Source organism: Salvelinus namaycush, chromosome 6 (assembly GCF_016432855.1).
Source record: "Salvelinus namaycush isolate Seneca chromosome 6, SaNama_1.0, whole genome shotgun sequence".
Lineage (NCBI taxonomy): Eukaryota > Metazoa > Chordata > Actinopteri > Salmoniformes > Salmonidae > Salvelinus > Salvelinus namaycush.
Window position 1 is genome coordinate 1,593,608 of NC_052312.1, and position 27,840 is coordinate 1,621,447.

The following is a 27,840-nucleotide window of genomic DNA, read 5'->3' on the forward strand; positions in this document are numbered from 1 at the left end:
CCTAACCCGTCCACACCAACACACACCAACACACACCAACACACAGCACCTAACCCGTCCACACCAACACACACCAACACACAGCACCTAACCCGTCCACACCAACAAACAGCACCTAACCCGTCCACACCAACACACACCAACACGCAGCACCTAACCCGTCCACACCAACACACACCAACACACAGCACCTAACCCGTCCACACCAACACACACCAACACACAGCACCTAACCCGTCCACACCAACACACACCAACACACAGCACCTAACCCGTCCACACCAACACACAGCACCTAACCCGTCCACACCAACACACACCAACACACAGCACCTAACCCGTCCACACCAACACACACCAACACACAGCACCTAACCCGTCCACACCAACACACACCAACACACACCAACACACAGCACCTAACCCGTCAACACCAACACACACCAACACACAGCACCTAACCCATCCACACCAACACACACCAACACACAGCACCTAACCCGTCCACACCAACACACACCAACACACAGCACCTAACCCGTCAACACCAACACACACCAACACACAGCACCTAACCCGTCCACCCCAACACACAGCACCTAACCCGTCCACACCAACACGCAGCACCTAACCCGTCCACACCAACACACATCAACACACAGCACCTAACCCGTCAACACCAACACACAGCACCTAACCCGTCAACACCAACACACAGCACCTAACCCGTCAACACCAACACACACCAACACACAGCACCTAACCCGTCCACACCAACACACAGCACCTAACCCGTCCACACCAACACACACCAACACACAGCACCTAACCCGTCCACCCCAACACACACCAACACACAGCACCTAACCCGTCCACACCAACACACACCAACACACAGCACCTAACCCGTCCACACCAACACACACCAACACACAGCACCTAACCCGTCAACACCAACACACACCAACACACAGCACCTAACCCGTCCACACCAACACACACCAACACACAGCACCTAACCCGTCCACCCCAACACACACCAACACACAGCACCTAACCCGTCAACACCAACACACAGCACCTAACCCGTCAACACCAACACACACCAACACGCAGCACCTAACCCGTCAACACCAACACACACCAACACACAGCACCTAACCCGTCCACACCAACACACACCAACACACACCAACACACAGCACCTAACCCGTCCACACCAACACACAGCAACACACAGCACCTAACCCGTCCACACCAACACACACCAACACGCAGCACCTAACCCGTCCACACCAACACACACCAACACACACCAACACGCAGCACCTAACCCGTCCACACCAACACACACCAACACACACCAACACACACCAACACGCAGCACCTAACCCGTCCACACCAACACACATCAACACACACCAACACGCAGCACCTAACCCGTCCACACCAACACACACCAACACACACCAACACACACCAACACGCAGCACCTAACCCGTCCACACCAACACACACCAACACACACCAACACACACCAACACGCAGCACCTAACCCGTCCACACCAACACACACCAACACACATCAACACACAGCACCTAACCCGTCCACACCAACACACAGCAACACACAGCACCTAACCCGTCCACACCAACACACACCAACACGCAGCACCTAACCCGTCCACACCAACACACACCAACACACACCAACACGCAGCACCTAACCCGTCAACACCAACACACAGCAACACACAGCACCTAACCCGTCCACACCAACACACATCAACACACAGCACCTAACCCGTCCACACCAACACACACCAACACACAGCACCTAACCCGTCCACACCAACACACAGCACCTAACCCGTCCACACCAACACACAGCAACACACACCAACACACAGCACCTAACCCGTCCACACCAACACACAGCAACACACACCAACACACAGCACCTAACCCGTCCACACCAACACACACCAACACACACCAACACGCAGCACCTAACCCGTCCACACCAACACACACCAACACACACCAACACGCAGCACCTAACCCGTCCACACCAACACGCAGCACCTAACCCGTCCACACCAACACACAGCAACACACAGCACCTAACCCGTCCACACCAACACACAGCACCTAACCCGTCCACACCAACACACACCAACACACACCAACACGCAGCACCTAACCCGTCCACAGCAACACACAGCACCTAACCCGTCCACACCAACACGCAGCACCTAACCCGTCCACACCAACACACAGCACCACACAGCACCTAACCCGTCCACACCAACACACACCAACACACAGCACCTAACCCGTCCACACCAACACACACCAACACACACCAACACACAGCACCTAACCCGTCCACACCAACACACACCAACACACACCACCTAACCCGTCCACACCAACACACACCAACACACAGCACCTAACCCGTCCACACCAACACGCAGCACCTAACCCGTCCACACCAACACACAGCACCTAACCCGTCCACACCAACACACACCAACACACAGCACCTAACCCGTCCACACCAACACACACCAACACACAGCACCTAACCCGTCCACACCAACACACACCAACACACACCAACACACAGCACCTAACCCGTCCACACCAACACACACCAACACACAGCACCTAACCCGTCCACACCAACACACACCAACACACAGCACCTAACCCGTCCACACCAACACACACCAACACACAGCACCTAACCCGTCCACACCAACAGTTACCATAGCATCACACAGTCTTGACAAACCCATTCTTCGAGTTCCTAGCAAAGCATTTTCAAGCCCTTGTTTTTATATGATGGGCGAGTTCCCCGAAGAATAGGCCCATTGGCTCGTGCAGACGAGGCCCGTCTCCCGACGCCGAGACGCCGTGCAGCGAACGCCGCTCCTGATAACATCCTTTCATTTCCTCCGTACCGATAAAAGATGAGCGCGAGAGGAGGAGACCGAGGCCTATCGCGTCTCGTTGTGATTGAGTCCCTTCACTAAGCAACTGAGAGAGTCTGCACAAATACTCCCTGGATTGATAAGGAGCTGGTCATTTCCAAATAACTTTAAAAAAAAAATTATATTCAGTCAAGATTAGATTGTCCCGTGCCCCAAGCTGGTTTACTGGGTGTCGTCTATCATGGAATGAAGATATGAAATCACCTCAGGTCCCCTTCTTCTTCATGACACTTTTTGAAAACATGAAGCTTCTATTTGTTTTTGATTCCTCTTGGCTTGTTGTTGTTGTTGATTTGAATGGATACGTCAATCGTTTAAGTAGAGGAAGCTGGTGCCGTGGAAACGACGCAGATATAGGAATTATCTTAACACAAACAAGAGGTTCGGTTAAAATCTATCTTCTATTGAAGTTCTATTGCTGTGTTTATACAACTATACTACAGTACAACTTAACGGTTTTATATACAGTACCTTGAAAGGGATGTTTCTTATGAATGCCCTCTGTGATCTTTAGATTATTAATTTTTTTGTGTGTGTTTCCAAACTGGAGTCGAGAGAATGTGATGAGTCACTCCCATCACATCCAGATATATTTATACTGTTTGATAATGTAATATTTATCACACCGACCCACCGCCTCGACGCTCCTGTCACTGCCTCTCTGTTCCGCCTCCTTTCCTTTTAGTTCTTCTTCCCAGGCATGTGAATCAACAATCCTGATAGGAAAACAGGAGATTATAATAATGTTGACAGAAGTGACCTTTTCACGCAGATACTAAGGGACTGTGGGCCTGTTTCTGTTCTCTAATTGTGTTGTGCTCGAGCAGCTAGCACGGCGGCAGCTAATGGCTCCTTCTCACAAATACTCCGGGCCACGTCGCCCTACATAAGTAGCTCTCACTCGGCGGCGGCTGCCACGACAACTGCCACAGCGGCCCGCTGTTTAAAAAGAAAACACTCATAATGACCCCCCCCCCCCGCCCCCTTTGTTTTCTTTTTGACTATAAGCTGGCCCAGTTCATCTTATCAAAGCATTACAGCGTGGCATTAGGGGGCGAGGGGAGTGGGCGGCAGTTGTACCAGCCTTCACTATGAGTTGGGGCGCGTCATGAGAAGATAGGAAATCATGCCACTTTAGTGTCTGCCCCCCCCCCCCCCCCCCCCCCCAACCCACCGCTTGTTCCATGCAAGTTATCTCTTGCCCTGGATCTCTCCCATTCTTTGTCTTTGGAGGCTGAATTATGCATATATCCATACATATCTGGTCTCCTTTGCCCATCAGCACAAGTAGAGACAAAGTATTTGTTTAAACTGAACACTTGACATAACATTGTGTGAAGTTGCTGATATTTTTTGGATTTAGGAGATTCATTTTCTCGAAAAAGGCAATGAAGTTCATTTGAACCTTCCAACTTTGTGATGGTTTGGAGCAGAGAAATTGTAGTGTTTCTTAGTCCTAACTATTTTCGCCTCTCTCCTATGGCCTCTCTAATCTTTCAGCAATGTGTCGTCTTATGCGAATGGGAGCCAATTCATGATATGGCCCATGACTTTAAGGGACTCGGGCTACCTCTAGAAAGGTTATGTCGCAGCTCAAAAAAACTACAAAGAACAGCACACACATTGATACCGTTAGTACACCTCTTACCACTCACACATTGATCTCGTTAGTACACCTCTTACCTCTCACACATTGATACCGTTAGTACACCTCTTACCTCTCACACATTGATCTGGTTAGTACACCTCTTACCACTCACACATTGATCTGGTTAGTACACCTCTTACCTCTCACACATTGATCTGGTTAGTACACCTCTTACCTCTCACACATTGATCTGGTTAGTACACCTCTTACCTCTCACACATTGATACCGTTAGTACACCTCTTACCTCTCACACATTGATCTCGTTAGTACACCTCTTACCTCTCACACATTGATCTCGTTAGTACACCTCTTACCTCTCACACATTGATACCGTTAGTACACCTCTTACCTCTCACACATTGATCTGGTTACTACACCTCTTACCTCTCACACATTGATCTGGTTAGTACACCTCTTACCTCTCACATTGATCTGGTTAGTACACCTCTTACCTCTCACACATTGATACCGTTACTACACCTCTTACCACTCACACATTGATCTCGTTAGTACACCTCTTACCTCTCACACATTGATCTGGTTAGTATACCTCTTACCTCTCACACATTGATACCGTTAGTACACCTCTTACCTCTCACACATTGATCTGGTTAGTACACCTCTTACCTCTCACACATTGATCTGGTTACTACACCTCTTACCTCTCACACATTGATCTGGTTAGTACACCTCTTACCTCTCACACATTGATCTGGTTAGTACACCTCTTACCTCTCACACATTGATCTGGTTAGTATACCTCTTACCTCTCACACATTGATACCGTTAGTGCACCTCTTACCTCTCACACATTGATCTGGTTAGTACACCTCTTACCTCTCACACATTGATCTGGTTACTACACCTCTTACCTCTCACACATTGATCTGGTTAGTATACCTCTTACCACTCACACATTGATCTGGTTAGTATACCTCTTACCTCTCACACATTGATCTGGTTAGTATACCTCTTACCTCTCACACATTGATCTGGTTAGTATACCTCTTACCTCTCACACATTGATCTAGTTAGTATACCTCTTACCTCTCACACATTGATCTGGTTAGTACACCTCTTACCTCTCACACATTGATCTGGTTACTACACCTCTTACCTCTCACACATTGATCTGGTTAGTATACCTCTTACCACTCACACATTGATCTGGTTAGTACACCTCTTACCACTCACACATTGATCTGGTTACTACACCTCTTACCACTCACACATTGATCTGGTTACTACACCTCTTACCACTCACACATTGATCTGGTTACTACACCTCTTACCTCTCACACATTGATCTGGTTACTACACCTCTTACCTCTCACACATTGATCTGGTTACTACACCTCTTACCTCTCACACATTGATCTGGTTAGTATACCTCTTACCTCTCACACATTGATCTGGTTAGTACACCTCTTACCTCTCACACAGTGATACCGTTAGTACACCTCTTACCTCTCACACATTGATCTGGTTAGTACACCTCTTACCTCTCACACATTGATCTGGTTACTACACCTCTTACCTCTCACACATTGATCTGGTTAGTATACCTCTTACCTCTCACACATTGATCTGGTTAGTACACCTCTTACCTCTCACACATTGATCTGGTTAGTATACCTCTTACCTCTCACACATTGATACCGTTAGTACACCTCTTACCTCTCACACATTGATCTGGTTAGTACACCTCTTACCTCTCACACATTGATCTGGTTAGTACACCTCTTACCTCTCACACATTGATCTGGTTACTAAACCTCTTACCTCTCACACATTGATCTGGTTAGTACACCTCTTACCACTCACACATTGATCTGGTTAGTACACCTCTTACCACTCACACATTGATCTGGTTAGTACACCTCTTACCTCTCACACATTGATCTGGTTAGTACACCTCTTACCTCTCACACATTGATCTGGTTACTACACCTCTTACCTCTCACACATTGATCTGGTTACTACACCTCTTACCTCTCACACATTGATCTGGTTACTACACCTCTTACCTCTCACACATTGATCTGGTTAGTACACCTCTTACCTCTCACACATTGATCTGGTTACTACACCTCTTACCTCTCACACATTGATCTGGTTACTACACCTCTTACCTCTCACACATTGATCTGGTTACTACACCTCTTACCTCTCACACATTGATCTGGTTAGTACACCTCTTACCTCTCACACATTGATCTGGTTACTACACCTCTTACCTCTCACACATTGATCTGGTTAGTACACCTCTTACCTCTCACACATTGATCTGGTTACTACACCTCTTACCTCTCACACATTGATCTGGTTAGTACACCTCTTACCTCTCACACATTGATCTGGTTACTACACCTCTTACCTCTCACACATTGATCTGGTTAGTACACCTCTTACCTCTCACACATTGATCTGGTTACTACACCTCTTACCTCTCACACATTGATCTGGTTAGTACACCTCTTACCTCTCACACATTGATCTGGTTACTACACCTCTTACCTCTCACACATTGATCTGGTTAGTACACCTCTTACCACTCACACATTGATCTGGTTAGTACACCTCTTACCTCTCACACATTGATCTGGTTAGTACACCTCTTACCTCTCACACATTGATCTGGTTAGTACACCTCTTACCTCTCACACATTGATCTGGTTAGTACACCTCTTACCTCTCACACATTGATCTGGTTAGTACACCTCTTACCTCTCACACATTGATCTGGTTAGTACACCTCTTACCTCTCACATTGATCTGGTTAGTACACCTCTTACCACTCACACATTGATCTGGTTACTACACCTCTTACCTCTCACACATTGATCTGGTTAGTACACCTCTTACCACTCACACATTGATCTGGTTACTACACCTCTTACCTCTCACACATTGATCTGGTTACTACACCTCTTACCTCTCACACATTGATCTGGTTACTACACCTCTTACCTCTCACACATTGATCTGGTTAGTACACCTCTTACCTCTCACACATTGATCTGGTTAGTATACCTCTTACCTCTCACACATTGATCTGGTTACTACACCTCTTACCTCTCACACATTGATCTGGTTAGTACACCTCTTACCTCTCACACATTGATCTGGTTAGTATACCTCTTACCACTCACACATTGATCTGGTTACTACACCTCTTACCTCTCACACATTGATCTGGTTAGTACACCTCTTACCACTCACACATTGATCTCGTTACTACACCTCTTACCTCTCACACATTGATCTGGTTAGTACACCTCTTACCACTCACACATTGATCTGGTTAGTACACCTCTTACCTCTCACACATTGATCTGGTTAGTACACCTCTACCTCTCACACATTGATCTGGTTAGTACACCTCTTACCACTCACATTGATCTGGTTAGTACACCTCTTACCTCTCACATTGATCTGGTTAGTATACCTCTTACCTCTCACACATTGATCTGGTTAGTATACCTCTTACCTCTCACACATTGATCTGGTTAGTATACCTCTTACCTCTCACACATTGATCTGGTTAGTACACCTCTTACCTCTCACACATTGATCTGGTTAGTACACCTCTTACCTCTCACACATTGATCTGGTTAGTATACCTCTTACCACTCACACATTCATCAAGTTCAAATAAAAATCAGATTTTCATAGTAACTAATTGTTATATGCTAAGCATAAAGACGGGCTTTTAACTGGCTGCCAGCTGTAGATAACACTCCAGAGGACTGGTTTGTTAAATGAGGAGAATCTCCCCGATGACAGAATGGAAATGATTTATTATACATGTGGTACGAGGAGTGCACACCATGCATAGCAGGCACCTATTATAACTTTGTTGACATTTACAGTGACTGTACAAAATATTAGGAACTCCTGCTCTTTCCATGACAGACTGACTTGGTGAATCCAGGTCAAAGCTACGATCCCTTATTGATGTCACTTCAATCAGTGTAAATGAAGGGGAGGAGACAGTTTAAAGAATGATTGTTAAGCCTTGAGACAATTGAGACATGGATTGTGTATGTGTGCCATTCAGAAGGTGAATGGGCAAGACAAAATATTTAAGAGCCTTTGAACGGGGTCTGGTAGTAGGTGCCAGGCGCACCACTTTGAGTGTGTCAAGAACTGCAACGCTGCTGGGTTTTTCACACTCAACAGTTTCCTGAGTGTATCAAGAATGATCCAGGACTCAAAAGGACATCCAGCCAACTGGACACATCTGTGGAAAGCATTGAATTCAACATGGGCCAGCATCCCTGTGGAACGCTATCGACACCTTGTAGAGTCCATGCCCAAACAAATTGATGATGTTCTGAGGGCAAAATGGGAGTGGTGGTGCAACTCAATATTAGAAAGGTGTTCCTCATATTTTGTACACTCAGTGTATATGCCAAACTTCTGAAGAATGTGAGACAAAGCGACAAGATCTTTAAAGGATTAAATAAAGTGTTAACTAAAGATGAAACTAATTGGGGGAGGAGAAACAGGGCTGCAGGATGGTTTAGAGTGTATATCTTAGAGAGCCAGGAGTCTTTCTACAGCAGGGGTTAAACGCCATGGGGGGCCTAAAATGGTGGAGTTAAACGCCATGGGGGGCTTAAAATGGTGGAGTTAAACGCCATGGGGGGCTTAAAATGGTGGAGTTAAACGCCATGGGGGGAGCTTAAAATGGTGGAGTTAAATGCCATGGGGGGAGCTTAAAATGGTGGAGTTAAATGCCATGGAGGGGGCTTAAAATGGTGGAGTTAAATGCCATGGAGGGGGCTTAAAATGGTGGAGTTAAACACCATGGAGGGGGCTTAAAATGGTGGAGTTAAACACCATGGGGGGAGCTTAAAATGGTGGAGTTAAACACCATGGGGGGCTTAAAATGGTGGAGTTAAACGCCATGGGGGGGCCTAAAATGGTGGAGTTAAACACCATGGGGGGAGCTTAAAATGGTGGAGTTAAACGCCATGGGGGGGCCTAAAATGGTGGAGTTAAACGCCATGGGGGGCTTAAAATGGTGGCGTTAAACGCCATGGGGGGGCTTAAAATGGTGGAGTTAATCACTATGGGGGGAGCTTAAAATGGTGGAGTTAAATGCCATGGAGGGGGCTTAAAATGGTGGAGTTAAATGCCATGGAGGGGGCTTAAAATGGTGGAGTTAAACACCATGGAGGGGGCTTAAAATGGTGGAGTTAAACACCATGGGGGGAGCTTAAAATGGTGGAGTTAAACGCCATGGGGGGCTTAAAATGGTGGAGTTAAACCCCATTGGGGGGGGCTTAAAATGGTGGAGTTAAACACCATGGGGGGGCCTAAAATGGTGGAGTTAAACGCCATGGGGGGGCCTAAAATGGTGGAGTTAAACGCCATGGGGGGCTTAAAATGGTGGAGTTAAACCCCATTTGGGGGCTTAAAATGGTGGAGTTAAACCCCATGGCTGGGGCTTAAAATGTATGAACATGTATGAACATTTAATGGACCCCCTGCCGCTCCCCTCTTCGCCCCTCTTGGAAGAAAGCCTAAGTAGACCTGACACGGTGCATTTGGATAACTCTCCATCGCACCACAGTTTGTTCCCGTCCCCCCTTTTTTATACTTTAGGAAAGACAACTTAGGTGAATATTTTATGGGGTACATTGCCTCAGTTACACTCGGCCGAGCGGTGAGCGTGGCACGCGATGACTCCCTGACAGGCAGATATGCCAGCATCCACAGATAGACCAGAATCGACACGGAGTCAGCATCTACAGTACAAGGAGTCAGCATCTACAGTACAAGGATACAGCATCTACAAGGAGACAGCACCCACAATGAGACAGCATCCACATGGAGACCCATCCACAGGGAGACGGCTTTCCATGCGTCTGTCCTCCCACAGTTCCTCCCTCCGTTCATCCCTCACTTCCTCATCCTCCTTTCTTCTGTCGTTAAAATCTTGAGTACTGGGAGACAGCCAGCCACGGGCAGGTTTTGGCTGACCGTTAGCAGGAATTTGAGCTAAAAGACACTCTGGAACACAGTCCACATTCATCCCTCTTCCTCCCCATCCACCTTTCATCTGTCGCTAAAGATCAGTCCCTTCATTATAACACCCTTCTGTAAGTTGTTGAACCAGAGGGACAGTTTTATGGGTTTACCATCTCTCACAGCCTCATATAGACTCTCTGTATGAGGGACAGTTTTATGGGTTTACCATCTCTCACAGCCTCATATAGACTCTCCGTATGAGGGACAGTTTTATGGGTTTACCATCTCATATAGACTCTCTGTATGAGGGACAGTTTTATGGGTTTACCATCTCTCGCAGCCTCATATAGACTCTCTGTATGAGGGACAGTTTTATGGGTTTACCATCTCTCACAGTCTCATATAGACTCTCTGTATGAGGGACAGTTTTATGGGTTTACCATCTCTCACAGCCTCATATAGACTCTCTGTATGAGGGACAGTTTTATGGGTGTACCATCTCTCACAGCCTCATATAGACTTCCTGTATGTGGGACAGTTTTATGGGTGTACCATCTCTCACAGCCTCATGTAGACTCTCTGTATGAGGGACAGTTTTATGGGTGTACCATCTCTCACAGCCTCATATAGACTCTCTGTATGAGGGACAGTTTTATGGGTTTACCATCTCTCGCAGCCTCATATAGACTCTCTGTATGAGGGACAGTTTTATGGGTTTACCATCTCTCGCAGCCTCATATAGACTCTCTGTATGAGGGACAGTTTTATGGGTTTACCATCTCTCGCAGCCTCATATAGACTCTCTGTATGAGGGACAGTTTTATGGGTTTACCATCTCTCACAGCCTCATATAGACTCTCTGTATGAGGGACAGTTTTATGGGTTTACCATCTCTCACAGCCTCATATAGACTTCCTGTATGTGGGACAGTTTTATGGGCGTACCATCTCTCACAGCCTCATATAGACCATCTGTATGAGGGACAGTTTTATGGGTTTACCATCTCTCACAGCCTCATATAGACCATCTGTATGAGGGACAGTTTTATGGGTTTACCATCTCTCACAGCCTCATATATCCTTCCTGTATGAGGGACAGTTTTATGGGTTTACCATCTCTCACAGCCTCATATAGACTCTCTGTATGAGGGACAGTTTTATGGGTGTACCATCTCTCACAGCCTCATGTAGACTCTCTGTATGAGGGACAGTTTTATGGGTTTACCATCTCTCACAGCCTCATATAGACTCTCTGTATGAGGGACAGTTTTATGGGTTTACCATCTCTCACAGCCTCATATAGACCATCTGTATGAGGGACAGTTTTATGGGTTTACCATAAAGTTCGGTGCTTGACCTGACCAGCAGGAAATGGTTTCTGGGTACCCAGCTGGACCAATTTGACTGTGTCACACATCAAATATTGCAGTAGAGGCGAACCATCCCCGTTTTTTAGTAGTACTGAGTACTTAGTGTCTCTCAGAGAATCTCCATTGAAAATCCTGTTTAGTCCAAGATTATGTTTAATCTGTGACTGGGGGAAACTGCCCCGTAAATCTGTTTCTTTAGTCCAAGATTAGGTTTAATCTGTGACTGGGGGAAACTGCCCCGTAAAAGTCTGTTTCTTTAGTCCAAGATTAGGTTTAATCTGTGACTGGGGGAAACTGCCCCGTAAAAGTCTGTTTCTTTAGTCCAAGATTATGTTTAATCTGTGACTGGGGGAAACTGCCACGTAAAGTCTATGTTTCTTGTTTGAACAGTATCTATGGATGCAAAAAGGGATCTTAGATCTATTATATGACTCCTCTACCCGATTACTCTCCTCCTCCCTGCACATTTTTCTTACAGTGTATAAACAATACAATAACACCACCATCATCACCCTTCTTGTCTTCTCGATGTCTAACTCTACCCGAACACCAGAAAGCCATCTTCTCAATTTCATAGTTCTCCAGTGCAGGCTCCAATGGTCCCCTTTGCCGTTAGTGAAGGGCACACTTAATTTCCTCACATTTCCTTTGGATGTGAAACGGTGTCTCGGCGCGGTGTCTCTCTCACTCTCTATATCACTCTCTCTCGCTCTTTCTCTCTCTATATCACTCTCTCTCGCTCTTTCTCTCTCTATATCACTCTCTCTCGCTCTTCCTCTCTCTATATCACTCTCTCTCGCTCTTTCTCTCTCTATATCACTCTCTCTCGCTCTTTCTCTCTCTATATCACTCTCTCTCGCTCTTTCTCTCTCTATATCACTCTCTCTCGCTCTTTCTCTCTCTATATCACTCTCTCGCTCTTTCTCTCTCTATATCACTCTCTCTCGCTCTTTCTCTCTCTCTATCACTCTCTCGCTCTTTCTCTCTCTCTCTCACTCTATCACTCTCTCTCTCTCTCTCTCTCTCTCTATCACTATCTTTCACTCTCGCTCTCTCACTCTATCACACTCTATCACTTTCTCTCGCTCACTCTATCACGCACTCTCTCTCACTCTTATCACTCTCTCTCTTTTTCTTCTCTCTCTTTCTTCTCTCTCTCTGTTTGTGACCGTGTGCTTTGGAGGGAGACTATCATCAAGTGGGATCATGCTAACTAGCATTAGCGCAATGACTAGAAACCGACAGGTACGCTAACGTATGCTAGTTTACTTCCTGTCATTGAGCTAATTGCAAGAATCTCCCTTTAATGGCATAGTGTGCATGCTTTTTGTGTCACCATACTAGAAAGCCTTGGGAAATGTTTGAATCATATATTATGGAAAACCATCAAAAACCTCCAAAATACAAAAAACTTTCACTTTGATCGTTAAGAAACATACTGTTAAGCGGCGCTACTATTGGGTGAATCACACAGCGAGTGACGACCTGATGTGGTTGTGGAAACAACTTATAAAAGTTACGAGCACAACATAACATTTAGGAACATGTATGTTGGACCAAAATGTATTTTAGGCTAGCTACTTCTCAAGCACATGTTGTGCTCTAGAAACTAATATGTAACCCTGTAAATACATGTATTTATTATAGAAAGATAAAATGTTGAAAGAAATACCTGTCATCGAGATTACAAAGTCATTTCTGGAATAATAGGATTCACATTGTGAAAAGCACTACTTCCTGTTGAGATGCGTTACATAGACAATTGTACACTGTCTCTTTAAGAACATCAAGTTTGTGAGCGACAACATGCAGGAGACCAGTCATCCATTCATTGCTATGAACATGGATCTCCTGAAGAAGCTGTCCCTTTTCCTTTCTTTCCAGCCTAGTCTCATAGACAAGACGTAACATAGTAAATGTCAATCCGAGATACTTAAATTAGTATGATATGTTACGTTTGTATGATTACATAAGACATGCAAAAAACGGAAGTAGGGTGGTTGGTCGGAGTGGGCGTATAACGTGAATCTCATCACGGAAATCAGCATTTTAACTACTTTGCAACTTTCTTAGCATGTTAGCTAACACTTACCCTAACCCTAACCTCAACCATTATAGCTAACCCTTCCCCTAACCCTAACCTCAACCATTATAGCTAACCCTTCCCCTAACCCTAACCTTATCCCTTATAGCTAACCCTTCCCCTAACCCTAACCTTAACCATTATAGCTAACCCTTCCCCTAGCCCTAACCCTAACCTTAACCATTATAGCTAACCCTTCCCTTAACCCTAACCTTATCCCTTATAGCTAACCTTTCCCCTAACCCTAACCTTATCCCTTATAGCTAACCCTTCCCCTAACCCTAACCTTAACCATTATAGCTAACCCTTCCCCTAACCCTAACCTTATCCCTTATAGCTAACCTTTCCCTTAACCCTAACCTTATCCCTTAACCCTAACCTTTCCCTTAACCCTTTAACTTTACTCTTACACTTAACCATAACCTTTCCCTTAACCCTTTAACCTAACTCCTTAAACTTAACCCTAACCTTTTTTAAAATGTATTTATTTTTTACCCTTTTTTGTGGTATCCAATTGGTAGTTACAGTTTTGTCTCATCGCTGCAACTCCCGTACGGATTCAGGAGAGGCGAAGGTTGAGAGCCATGCGTCCTCCTAAACACAACCCAGCCAAGCCGCGCTGCTTCTTGACACAATGCCCACTTAACCCGGAAGCCAGCCACACCAATGTGTTGGAGGAAACACCGTACTCCTGGGGACCGTGTCAGCGTGCACTGCGCCCCGGCCTGCCACAGGAGTCGCTAGTGCGCGATGGGACAAGGACAAACCCTCCCCGGCCAAACCCTCCCCTAACCCGGTACGACGCTGGGCCATTTGTGCGCCGCCCCATGGGTAAATGATAATATTTATTTGTACCACCCGTGACTGACAAACCTACATGCCAAGAATAGACCCTATTATTGTGTTCTGTGCAGTTTATTGAGAACTTTCTCTTTTAGTGTTTCCTCAGTAGGTTTCTTCAAGGAGAATGCCCCCACTTCTATATCAAAGATAATAAATAAAAAAAACACTGCAGTACACAATATAGTAATACTATAGTATTTATACTATAGTAAACTGTAAATACGAGGTTATCTTGCCAAAAACACTATAGTGAATACTAAATCAAATCAAATCAAATGTTATTTGTCACATACACATGGTTAGCAGATGTTAATGCGAGTGTAGCGAAATGCTTGTGCTTCTAGTTCCGACAATGCAGTAATAAATACTACAGTAAAATCCACAAAAAACTGTTTGTAACAACTAACTATACAGAATGTCTGGTATTTAGAGATCCTCATTCTGTTAGATCCCCAGAAGAGTAAAGGTCTACATTGCACTGACATATCCATCACAACCATTCTCTCGCCAACCTCACTGACCTGTAACCAAAGAGCCCGGAGGCCCTGAGACCTGAAATCACTACCCCCATTACGATGGAACAGCTCGTCAGAACGGCAAGAACAACAGAGGACGAGGAGAACGAGGAGTAGGATACACACGGCCTACTGCTGAGGGAATTCAGTACATCTCGCTTACAAGAGGAGGCCTATGTCACTCACAGTTGGCTGTCAGAAATATAGGTCTGCCAAAACAGGAAAAACAAGACGTGGGGATTTTTATTTCATTTTTTACATAATTTGATATTCTCAGTCGAATTTGGACCTCAGTCAGTGCATGCGGGCAGCTATTTAAATTGCACCGGTTCCATTTTATGTAAATGTGGATAGCCCTCAACTCCCACCAAGCTTTTAGCCATCTATTTTGTTAAGGGCTGTATCTATAAGAGACGTCTCTCAAGTCAGCGCTGTGGGAACCAAATGAAGTCTGTTTGATAATAATAAACTGGGAATTATCCGCTTGTCAATTCATTAATGGTTTCCAGTTTATGTTCCCATTTCATTTATCGCGGCCTGGCTTTCTCTCGGTTGACACATACCCACAGTGCCCCATTGAATTCCCAAACAATAAAATACACTGTCTGGGAAGAGACAGACCCTTCATAGTCCCTACTGTAGTTTATAGCCCCTACTGTAGTTTATAGTTCCTTACTGTAGTTTATAGTTCCCTACTGTAGTTTATAGTTCCTTACTGTAGTTTATAGTTCCCTACTGTAGTTTATAGTTCCCTACTGTAGTTTATAGTTCCTTACTGTAGTTTATAGTCCTTACTGTAGTTTATAGTTCCCTACTGTAGTTTATAGTTCCCTACTGTAGTTTATAGTTCCCTACTGTAGTTTATAGTTCCTTACTGTAGTTTATAGTCCCCTACTGTAGTTTATAGTTCCTTACTGTAGTTTATAGTTCCCTACTGTAGTTTATAGTTCCCTACTGTAGTTTATAGTTCCCTACTGTAGTTTATAGTTCCCTACTGTAGTTTATAGTTCCCTACTGTAGTTTATAGTTCCCTACTGTAGTTTATAGTTCCCTACTGTAGTTTATAGTTCCCTACTGTAGTTTATAGTTCCCTACTGTAGTTTATATTTCAGCCACTACTGTAGTTTATAGTTCCCTACTGTAGTTTATAGTTCCCTACTGTAGTTTATAGTTCCCTACTGTAGTTTATAGTTCCCTACTGTAGTTTATAGTTCCCTACTGTAGTTTATAGTTCACTACTGTAGTTTATAGTTCCCTACTGTAGTTTATAGTCCCCTACTGTAGTTTATAGTTCCCTACTGTAGTTTATAGTTCCCTACTGTAGTTTATAGTTCCCTACTGTAGTTTATAGTTCCCTACTGTAGTTTATAGTTCCCTACTGTAGTTTATAGCCCCTACTGTAGTTTATAGTTCCCTACTGTAGTTTATAGTTCCCTACTGTAGTTTATAGTTCCCTACTGTAGTTTATAGTTCCCTACTGTAGTTTATAGTTCCCTACTGTAGTTTATAGCCCCTACTGTAGTTTATAGTTCCCTACTGTAGTTTATAGTCCCCTACTGTAGTTTATAGTCCCTACTGTAGTTTATAGTTCCTACTGTAGTTTATAGTTCCTACTGTAGTTTATATTTCCCTATTGTAGTTTATAGTTCCCTACTGTAGTTTATAGTTCCCTACTGTAGTTTATAGTTCCCTACTGTAGTTTATAGTTCCCTACTGTAGTTTATAGTTCCCTACTGTAGTTTATAGTTCCCTACTGTAGTTTATAGCCCCTACTGTAGTTTATCGTTCCCTACTGTAGTTTATAGTCCCTACTGTAGTTTATAGTTCCCTACTGTAGTTTATAGTTCCCTACTGTAGTTTATAGTTCCCTACTGTAGTTTATAGTTCCCTACTGTAGTTTATAGTTCCCTACTGTAGTTTATAGTTCGCTACTGTAGTTTATAGTTCCCTACTGTAGTTTATAGTTCCCTACTGTAGTTTATAGTCCCCTACTGTAGTTTATAGTCCCCTACTGTAGTTTATAGTTCCCTACTGTAGTTTATAGTTCCCTACTGTAGTTTATAGTCCCTACTGTAGTTTATCGTTCAGACACTATTGTATTTTCATGTACTGGTTAATTTCAGGAATCATGTCTGGCAGCTTGAAGGTTCAACTCGTTTTGCGTTTCTTTTGAGTTTAAGTCGTCGCCGCAAGTGCTTGAATAATAGTCATAAAGGTAGTTGGACGATCTTTGTACTGAACGTGTGATAGGTGAATGAAATTGACTTAGACTGTTTCTCCAAGTGTGACAACAAAGACAAAGGTTGTGGTCAAAATTCGGTGTACTCTTCATTTTGAAGAGGATGTGCTCTTTAGTGTTACAATACAATTTATTTGAGTAACAACATTAACTTGTCAATGACACAAACATATACCATAAAGATTAATACTGCACCTTTTTTAATACAATGATAATATAGTTCTTTGCTGCATTCCACATCATGTTCAATCTTTTAAAAATAAACGTTTGAGTAATTTCCCCCCTCTGTCTCAAGAGCCCTGTGTTTCTGTCAACAGGCACCTTTCTGCAATGGAACCAGTGTCCTTGTGATCCTTAACAGGTGTTTAGTCTCCTCAGAGAAAGTGACCCACAATCCATTTGGCAATGTCTCTCATTCAAAGGGCTAGAAAAGTCACTGGCTCTCAGTGGTAGAAGACAACATCATCACATCCTCAAACCAGACCTATATTCCATTGTCCCTGGTGTAGACGTGCCATATTTAGTCTAGTTAAGCATCAATGGTGCTCCACAAAAAAACGAATGCTTTGAACTGCACATATTAAATATCACTACAGTATCATTTTTTTTTGGGGGGGGGGGGGGGGGGTGCCTGTAAGCATCAACAAAATAAATCTACACAGCAGTAAATACACAAAGCACGATTGTGACCTCTCAACCTGGAGATAAGCATGTCATTCAATATTCAGCACAGGTTATACAGTCTAATAATTCACTCTTTTTAAAGACCCCCAAATTTAAGGTTATATTTGATATGACACATTTTCCCAATTAACACTTGCTTCAAACATGGTACATCAAATACACCACCTGCATATGGTGCCCCGTGCGGCCAAAACAGCCACAGAACCCAGGCATAGCGTTTTGTGTCTGACTGTCTATTGAGAAACACCACACAGAGACTCACAGCTATGTAGCTGCAACAAACCAATGACCATGTCACTTCAACCCCTGTCACACACATCCTGCTTTATAGATGAATGCAGGGAGATACCCAAGGTCCTTTCAGAATACACTGTATATCTTTCACCTTGTTCTCTCTCCCCTCTCTCCTTCCATTACGTGTCCGTAGATCAAAGGGAGACATGGTGTGCCAGGCAGTCTGGCAGATGAAGACCCCAACATCAAGGCCGCTGTGAGCGGTAAGTCAGTACGCCTCGCCTCTCCCCTCTCCACCATCGCCAAAACCCCCTCCATCCTCCACGTCATTCCAAACCATCATGTTCCACAGATCGGCATCAGATCTAGGATGACTAATCCTGTGTGTGTGTGTGTGTGTGTGTGTGTGTGTGTGTGTGTGTGTGTGTGTGTGTGTGTGTGTGTGTGTGTGTGTGTGTGTGTGTGTGTGTGTGTGTGTGTTGTGGGTGGAGTATTCAGAATAAAAAAATTGCCATTTGAAAGACGTGTGTACTGTATGTGATGGAGTGGCCATATATTACATCTCTATACTGGTCCTCCTCCTGAACCCAGATCAGATACTAATCATGACTTCCTGAACCCAGCTCAGATACTCATCATGGCTTCCTGAACCCAGCTCAGATACTCATCATGGCTTCCTGAACCCAGCTCAGATACTAATCATGACTTCCTGAACCCAGCTCAGATACTCATCATGGCTTCCTAAACCCAGCTCAGATACTCATCATGGCTTCCTAAACCCAACTCAGATACTAATCATGGCTTCCTAAACCCAGCTCCGATACTAATCATGGCTTCCTAAACCCAGCTCCGATACTAATCATGGCTTCCTGAACCCAGCTCAGATACTCATCATGGCTTCCTGAACCCAGCTCAGATACACAGTCAGTTACCCTACAATACACAGTCAGTTACCCTACAATACACAGTCAGTTACCCTACAGTAGATAGTCAGTTACCCTACAGTAGTTAGTCAGTTACCCTACAGTAGTTAGTCAGTTACCCTACAGTAGATAGTCAGTTACCCTACAATACACAGTCAGTTACCTTATAGTAGTTAGTCAGTTACCCTACAGTAGTTAGTCAGTTACCCTACAATACACAGTCAGTTACCCTACAATACACAGTCAGTTACCCTACAATACACAGTCAGTTACCCTACAATACACAGTCAGTTACCCTACAGTAGATAGTCAGTTACCCTACAGTAGTTAGTCAGTTACCCTACAGTAGTTAGTCAGTTACCCTACAGTAGATAGTCAGTTACCCTGCAATACACAGTCAGTTACCCTACAATACACAGTCAGTTACCCTACAATACACAGTCAGTTACCCTACAATACACAGTCAGTTACCCTACAGTAGATAGTCAGTTACCCTACAGTAGTTAGTCAGTTACCCTACAGTAGTTAGTCAGTTACCCTACAGTAGATAGTCAGTTACCCTACAATACACAGTCAGTTACCTTATAGTAGTTAGTCAGTTACCCTACAGTAGTTAGTCAGTTACCCTACAATACACAGTCAGTTACCCTACAATACACAGTCAGTTACCCTACAATACACAGTCAGTTACCCTACAATACACAGTCAGTTACCCTACAGTAGATAGTCAGTTACCCTACAGTAGTTAGTCAGTTACCCTACAGTAGATAGTCAGTTACCCTACAGTAGTTAGTCAGTTACCCTACAGTAGATAGTCAGTTACCCTACAGTAGTTAGTCAGTTACCCTACAGTAGTTAGTCAGTTACCCTACAATACACAGTCAGTTACCCTACAGTAGATAGTCAGTTACCCTACAGTAGTTAGTCAGTTACCCTACAATACACAGTCAGTTACCCTACAATACACAGTCAGTTACCCTACAATACACAGTCAGTTACCCGACAGTAGTTAGTCAGTTACCCTACAGTAGATAGTCAGTTACCCTACAGTAGTTAGTCAGTTACCCTACAGTAGTTAGTCAGTTACCCTACAATACACAGTCAGTTACCCTACAATACACAGTCAGTTACCCTACAATACACAGTCAGTTACCCTACAATACACAGTCAGTTACCCTACAATACACAGTCAGTTACCCTACAGTAGATAGTCAGTTACCCTGCAGTAGTTAGTCAGTTACCCTACAATACACAGTCAGTTACCCTACAGTAGTTAGTCAGTTACCCTACAGTAGTTAGTCAGTTACCCTACAATACACAGTCAGTTACCCTACAGTAGTTAGTCAGTTACCCTACAGTAGTTAGTCAGTTACCCTACAATACACAGTCAGTTACCCTACAGTAGATAGTCAGTTACCCTACAGTAGTTAGTCAGTTACCCTACAGTAGTTAGTCAGTTACCCTACAATACACAGTCAGTTACCCTACAGTAGATAGTCAGTTACCCTACAGTAGTTAGTCAGTTACCCGACAGTAGTTAGTCAGTTACCCTACAGTAGTTAGTCAGTTACCCTACAATACACAGTCAGTTACCCTACAATACACAGTCAGTTACCCTACAATACACAGTCAGTTACCCGACAGTAGTTAGTCAGTTACCCTACAGTAGTTAGTCAGTTACCCTACAATACACAGTCAGTTACCCTACAATACACAGTCAGTTACCCTACAATACACAGTCAGTTACCCTACAATACACAGTCAGTTACCCTACAGTAGTTAGTCAGTTACCCTACAGTAGTTAGTCAGTTACCCTACAGTAGTTAGTCAGTTACCCTACAGTAGATAGTCAGTTACCCTACAATACACAGTCAGTTACCCGACAGTAGTTAGTCAGTTACCCTACAGTAGTTAGTCAGTTACCCTACAATACACAGTCAGTTACCCTACAATACACAGTCAGTTACCCTACAGTAGTTAGTCAGTTACCCTACAGTAGTTAGTCAGTTACCCTACAATACACAGTCAGTTACCCTACAATACACAGTCAGTTACCCTACAATACACAGTCAGTTACCCTACAGTAGTTAGTCAGTTACCCTACAATACACAGTCAGTTACCCTACAGTACATACACTCAGTGTTCTATTGGGTTGAACAGCGTGTTCTATTGGGTTGAACAGCGTGTTCTATTGGGTTGAACAGCGTGTTCTATTGGGTTGAACAGCGTGTTCTATTGGGTTGAACAGCGTGTTCTATTGGGTTGAACAATGTGTTCTATTGGGTTCAACAATGTGTTCTATTGGGTTCAACAGCGTGTTCTATTGGGTTGAACAGCGTGTTCTATTGGGTTGAACAGCGTGTTCTATTGGGTTGAACAGCGTGTTCTATTGGGTTGAACAGCGTGTTCTATTGGGTTCAACAGCGTGTTCTATTGGGTTCAACAGCGTGTTCTATTGGGTTCAACAATGTGTTCTATTGGGTTCAACAGCGTGTTCTATTGGGTTCAACAGCGTGTTCTATTGGGTTCAACAGCGTGTTCTATTGGGTTCAACAGCGTGTTCTATTGGGTTCAACAGCGTGTTCTATTGGGTTCAACAGCGTGTTCTATTGGGTTGAACAGCGTGTTCTATTGGGTTCAACAGCGTGTTCTATTGGGTCCAACAGCGTGTTCTATTGGGTCGAACAGCGTGTTCTATTGGGTCCAACAGTGTGTTCTATTGGGTCCAACAGCGTGTTCTATTGGGTCCAGCAGCGTGTTCTATTGGGTCCAACAGCGTGTTCTATTGGGTTGAACAGCGTGTTCTATTGGGTTGAACAGCGTGTTCTATTGGGTTGAACAGCGTGTTCTATTGGGTCCAACAGCGTGTTCTATTGGGTCGAACAGCGTGTTCTATTGGGTCGAACAGCGTGTTCTATTGGGTCCAACAGCGTGTTCTATTGGGTCGAACAGCGTGTTCTATTGGGTCCAACAGCGTGTTCTATTGGGTTGAACAGCGTGTTCTATTGGGTTGAACAGCGTGTTCTATTGGGTTGAACAGCGTGTTCTATTGGGTTGAACAGCGTGTTCTATTGGGTTGAACAGCGTGTTCTATTGGGTTGAACAGCGTGTTCTATTGGGTTCAACAGCGTGTTCTATTGGGTTCAACAGCGTGTTCTATTGGGTTGAACAGCGTGTTCTATTGGGTTGAACAGCGTGTTCTATTGGGTTGAACAGCGTGTTCTATTGGGTTCAACAGCGTGTTCTATTGGGTTCAACAGCGTGTTCTATTGGGTTGAACAGCGTGTTCTATTGGGTCCAACAGCGTGTTCTATTGGGTTGAACAGCGTGTTCTATTGGGTTGAACAGCGTGTTCTATTGGGTTCAACAGCGTGTTCTATTGGGTTGAACAGCGTGTTCTATTGGGTCCAACAGCGTGTTCTATTGGGTCGAACAGCGTGTTCTATTGGGTCGAACAGCGTGTTCTATTGGGTCGAACAGCGTGTTCTATTGGGTCGAACAGCGTGTTCTATTGGGTTCAACAGCGTGTTCTATTGGGTTCAACAGCGTGTTCTATTGGGTTCAACAGCGTGTTCTATTGGGTTCAACAGCGTGTTCTATTGGGTTCAACAGCGTGTTCTATTGGGTTCAACAGCGTGTTCTATTGGGTCCAACAGCGTGTTCTATTGGGTCGAACAGCGTGTTCTATTGGGTTCAACAGCGTGTTCTATTGGGTTCAACAGCGTGTTCTATTGGGTTCAACAGCATGTTCTATTGGGTTGAACAGCGTGTTCTATTGGGTTGAACAGCGTGTTCTATTGGGTTGAACAGCGTGTTCTATTGGGTTCAACAGCGTGTTCTATTGGGTTGAACAGCGTGTTCTATTGGGTTGAACAGCGTGTTCTATTGGGTTGAACAGCGTGTTCTATTGGGTTGAACAGCGTGTTCTATTGGGTTCAACAGCGTGTTCTATTGGGTTGAACAGCGTGTTCTATTGGGTTGAACAGCGTGTTCTATTGGGTTGAACAGCGTGTTCTATTTGGTTGAACAGCGTGTTCTATTGGGTTCAACAGCGTGTTCTATTGGGTTGAACAGCGTGTTCTATTGGGTTGAACAGCGTGTTCTATTGGGTTCAACAGCGTGTTCTATTGTGTTGAACAGCGTGTTCTATTGGGTTCAATAGCGTGTTCTATTGGGTTCAACAGCGTGTTCTATTGGGTTCAACAGCGTGTTCTATTGGGTTCAACAATGTGTTCTATTGGGTTGAACAGCGTGTTCTATTGGGTTCAACAGCGTGTTCTATTGGGTTCAACAGCGTGTTCTATTGGGTCCAACAGCGTGTTCTATTGGGTCCAACAGCGTGTTCTATTGGGTTGAACAGCGTGTTCTATTGGGTTGAACAGCGTGTTCTATTGGGTTGAACAGCGTGTTCTATTGGGTTGAACAGCGTGTTCTATTGGGTCCAACAGCGTGTTCTATTGGGTCGAACAGCGTGTTCTATATGGTTGAACACCGTGTTCTATTGGGTTGAACAGCGTGTTCTATATGGTTGAACACCGTGTTCTATTGGGTTGAACAGCGTGTTCTATTGGGTTCAACAGCGTGTTCTATTGGGTTGAACAGCGTGTTCTATTGGGTTGAACAGCGTGTTCTATTGGGTTCAACAATGTGTTCTATTGGGTTGAACAGCGTGTTCTATTGGGTTGAACAGCGTGTTCTATTTGGTTCAACAGCGTGTTCTATTGGGTCCAACAGCGTGTTCTATTGGGTTCAACAGCGTGTTCTATTGGGTTCAACAATGTGTTCTATTTGATAGATCAGCATTTTCTATTATGTTCAACAATGTGTTCTATTGGGTTCAACAGCGTGTTCTATTGGGTTCAACAGCGTGTTCTATTGGGTTGAACAGCGTGTTCTATTGGGTTCAACAGCGTGTTCTATTGGGTTGAACAGCGTGTTCTATTGGGTTGAACACACTAAAGGATACAGTGTTATTTCTTAGTTGTAGATTGTCTGCTTGTGACATTGGAGTTTGGTTCATTAAATCTACAATGCACATTTTGTAAATAAAAAAAAAACATTGTATGGACACAAGAATCCAATGTTTACTACAATGCCTGCAGTAGCTACTCATAACTCATAACTAAATCACAACCAAGAATGCATCTTTTCCTCGAGCTGCTGAAAATGAAGGCTAGCCATGTTGTGCTTTCAAGGTGATCCAGTGAGATTTACAGCATATCTGACAACCACACTGAATTAAAAAGGAGCATGCAATTTGTATAGGAGTTGGAGCCTCTGTGTGTGTGTGTGTGTGTGTGTGTGTGTGTGTGTGTGTGTGTGTGTGTGTGTGTGTGTGTGTGTGTGTGTGAATAAGTACACACCAAGCGCCTGTGCTCTGAAACACCAGCAACAGATAACAGATGGTCCCCCTGCATTAAAAGTGTTTTATTTCCCTACAGAAACCAGATATGTCAAAAATAAGCCTGTGCAACATTAGTCATTTGGAATATTCATGCCGGTGCTCTCTATCCATTTTCCTCTTCACGGCCAAAATACCACCAGTCCAAATCTCCTCAGGAACTAGGTGAAAGGGAGGAAAGAGGGAATGCAGTCAGCTGAAATGGGCAAAAAGGCTCACATGACTATAATGGACAGACTTTGTTTCTGGTCTCTTAATTGAACATGCGTTTGCACACAGTTACAAGGAGCAGCTCTGTAGATTAGTCTACATGTTCACGGCTCGTAATACGTCCCTCTTAACCTAAACCTCTGGACCGCCCTCCTCTGGGCTTTACTCAGCCCGGCTACTCGACCGTGGAGGACTCGTGGCAGCTCTCCTCTCCAGTACCTCTCCTCCTCTCCTCTTCATCTCTCCAGTACCTCTCCTCCTCTCCTCTTCTCCTCTTCTCCTCTCCAGTACCTCTCCTCCTCTCCTCTTCAGTACCTCTCCTCCTCTCCTCTTCATCTCTCCAGTACCTCTCCTCCTCTCCTCTTCATCTCTCTAGTACCTCTCCTCCTCTCCTCTTCTACTCTCCAGTACCTCTCCTCCTCTCCTCTTCATCTCTCCAGTACCTCTCCTCCTCTCCTCTTCTTCTCTCCAGTACCTCTCCTCCTCTCCTCTTCTCCTCTCCAGTACCTCTCCTCCTCTCCTCTTCAGTACCTCTCCTCCTCTCCTCTTCATCTCTCCAGTACCTCTCCTCCTCTCCTCTTCTTCTCTCCAGTACCTCTCCTCCTCTCCTCTTCTTCTCTCCAGTACCTCTCCTCCTCTCCTCCTCTCCTCTCCAGTACCTCTCCTCCTCTCCTCTTCTCCTCTCCAGTACCTCTCCTCCTCTCCAGTACCTCTCCTCCTCTCCTCTTCTTCTCTCCAGTACCTCTCCTCCTCTCCTCCTCTCCTCTCCAGTACCTCTCCTCCTCTCCTCTTCTTCTCTCCAGTACCTCTCCTCCTCTCCTCTCCAGTACCTCTCCTCCGCTCCTCTTCTTCTCTCCAGTACCTCTCCTCCTCTCCTCTCCAGTACCTCTCCTCCTCTCCTCTTCTTCTCTCCAGTACCTCTCCTCCTCTCCTCTTCTTCTCTCCAGTACCTCTCCTCCTCTCCTCCTCTCCTCTCCAGTACCTCTCCTCCTCTCCTCTTCTTCTCTCCCGTACCTCTCCTCCTCTCCTCCTCTCCTCTCCAGTACCTCTCCTCCTCTCCTCTTCTTCTCTCCAGTACCTCTCATCCTCTCTTCTCCAGTACCTCTCCTCCTCTCCTCTTCAGTACCTCTCCTCCTCTCCTCTTCTCCTCTCCAGTACCTCTCCTCCTCTCCTCTTCATCTCTCCAGTACCTCTCCTCCTCTCCTCTTCTCCTCTCCAGTACCTCTCCTCCTCTCCTCTTCTTCTCTCCAGTACCTCTCCTCCTCTCCTCTTCTTCTCTCCAGTACCTCTCCTCCTCTCCTCTTCTTCTCTCCAGTACCTCTCCTCCTCTCCTCTTCTTCTCTCCAGTACCTCTCCTCTTCTCCTCTCCAGTACCTCTCCTCCTCTCCTCTTCTTCTCTCCAGTACCTCTCCTCCTCTCCTCTTCTTCTCTCCAGTACCTCTCCTCTTCTCCTCTCCAGTACCTCTCCTCTTCTTCTCTCCAGTACCTCTCCTCCTCTCCTCTTCTTCTCTCCAGTACCTCTCCTCTTCTCCTCTCCAGTACCTCTCCTCCTCTCCTCTTCTCCTCTCCAGTACCTCTCCTCCTCTCCTCTTCTTTTCTCCAGTACCTCTCCTCCTCTCCTCTTCTTCTCTCCAGTACCTCTCCTCCTCTCCTCTTCTCCTCTCCAGTACCTCTCCTCCTCTCCTCTTCTTCTTTCCAGTACCTCTCCTCCTCTCCTCTTCTTCTCTCCAGTACCTCTCCTCTTCTCCTCTCCAGTACCTCTCCTCTTCTTCTCTCCAGTACCTCTCCTCCTCTCCTCTTCTTCTCTCCAGTACCTCTCCTCTTCTCTTCTCCAGTACCTCTCCTCCTCTCCTCTTCTTTTCTCCAGTACCTCTCCTCCTCTCCTCTTCTTTTCTCCAGTACCTCTCCTCCTCTCCTCTTCTCCTCTCCAGTACCTCTCCTCCTCTCCTCTTCTTTTCTCCAGTACCTCTCCTCCTCTCCTCTCTCCTCTTCTTCTCTCCAGTACCTCTCCTCCTCTCCTCTTCTACTCTCCAGTACCTCTCCTCCGCTCCTCTTCTTCTCTCCAGTACCTCTCCTCCGCTCCTTTTCTTCTCTCCAGTACCTCTCCTCTTCTTCTCTCCAGTACCTCTCCTCCTCTCCTCTTCTTCTCTCCAGTACCTCTCCTCCTCTCCTCTCCAGTACCTCTCCTCCTCTCCTCTTCTTCTCTCCAGTACCTCTCCTCCTCTCCTCTTCAGTACCTCTCCTCAGCTCCTCTTCTTCTCTCCAGTACCTCTCCTCCTCTCCTCTCCAGTACCTCTCCTCCTCTCCTCTTCTACTCTCCAGTACCTCTCCTCCGCTCCTCTTCTACTCTCCAGTACCGCTCCTCCTCTCCTCTTCTACTCTCCAGTACCTCTCCTCCGCTCCTCTTCTTCTCTCCAGTACCTCTCCTCCTCTCCTCTTCAGTACCTCTCCTCCGCTCCTCTTCTTCTCTCCAGTACCTCTCCTCCTCTCCTCTCCAGTACCTCTCCTCCTCTCCTCTTCTTCTCTCCAGTACCTCTCCTCCGCTCCTCTTCTTCTCTCCAGTACCTCTCATCCACTCCTTCTCTCCTCTTCTGCCTATCCTCTTCTCCTCCTTCCTCACCTCTTTAATTTCCTTCCACCATATTATCCTCTCTAAGGTCTTCTCCTGCTCCCTTTCTCTCTCACCTTACCCTCCTTCCTCTCTCTCACTT

General features: G+C 45.1%; 1 protein-coding gene across 3 annotated transcripts in view; it reads left to right on the forward strand.

Annotated features, from left to right (window-relative positions):
* LOC120049548 (glucosidase 2 subunit beta-like) overlaps window positions 1-27,840 on the forward strand; it is a 316,045-nt gene that overhangs the window by 78,771 nt on the left and 209,434 nt on the right. For all 3 annotated transcript variants that reach the window (XR_005477118.1, XM_038995818.1, XM_038995819.1), the window contains exon 10: window positions 18,788-18,857. Coding sequence is in view for 2 of the 3 variants with exons in the window: in XM_038995818.1 (XP_038851746.1) it covers window positions 18,788-18,857 (70 nt within the window). In the remaining variant the exon portion in view is untranslated. The remainder of the gene's footprint in view (window positions 1-18,787; window positions 18,858-27,840) is intronic.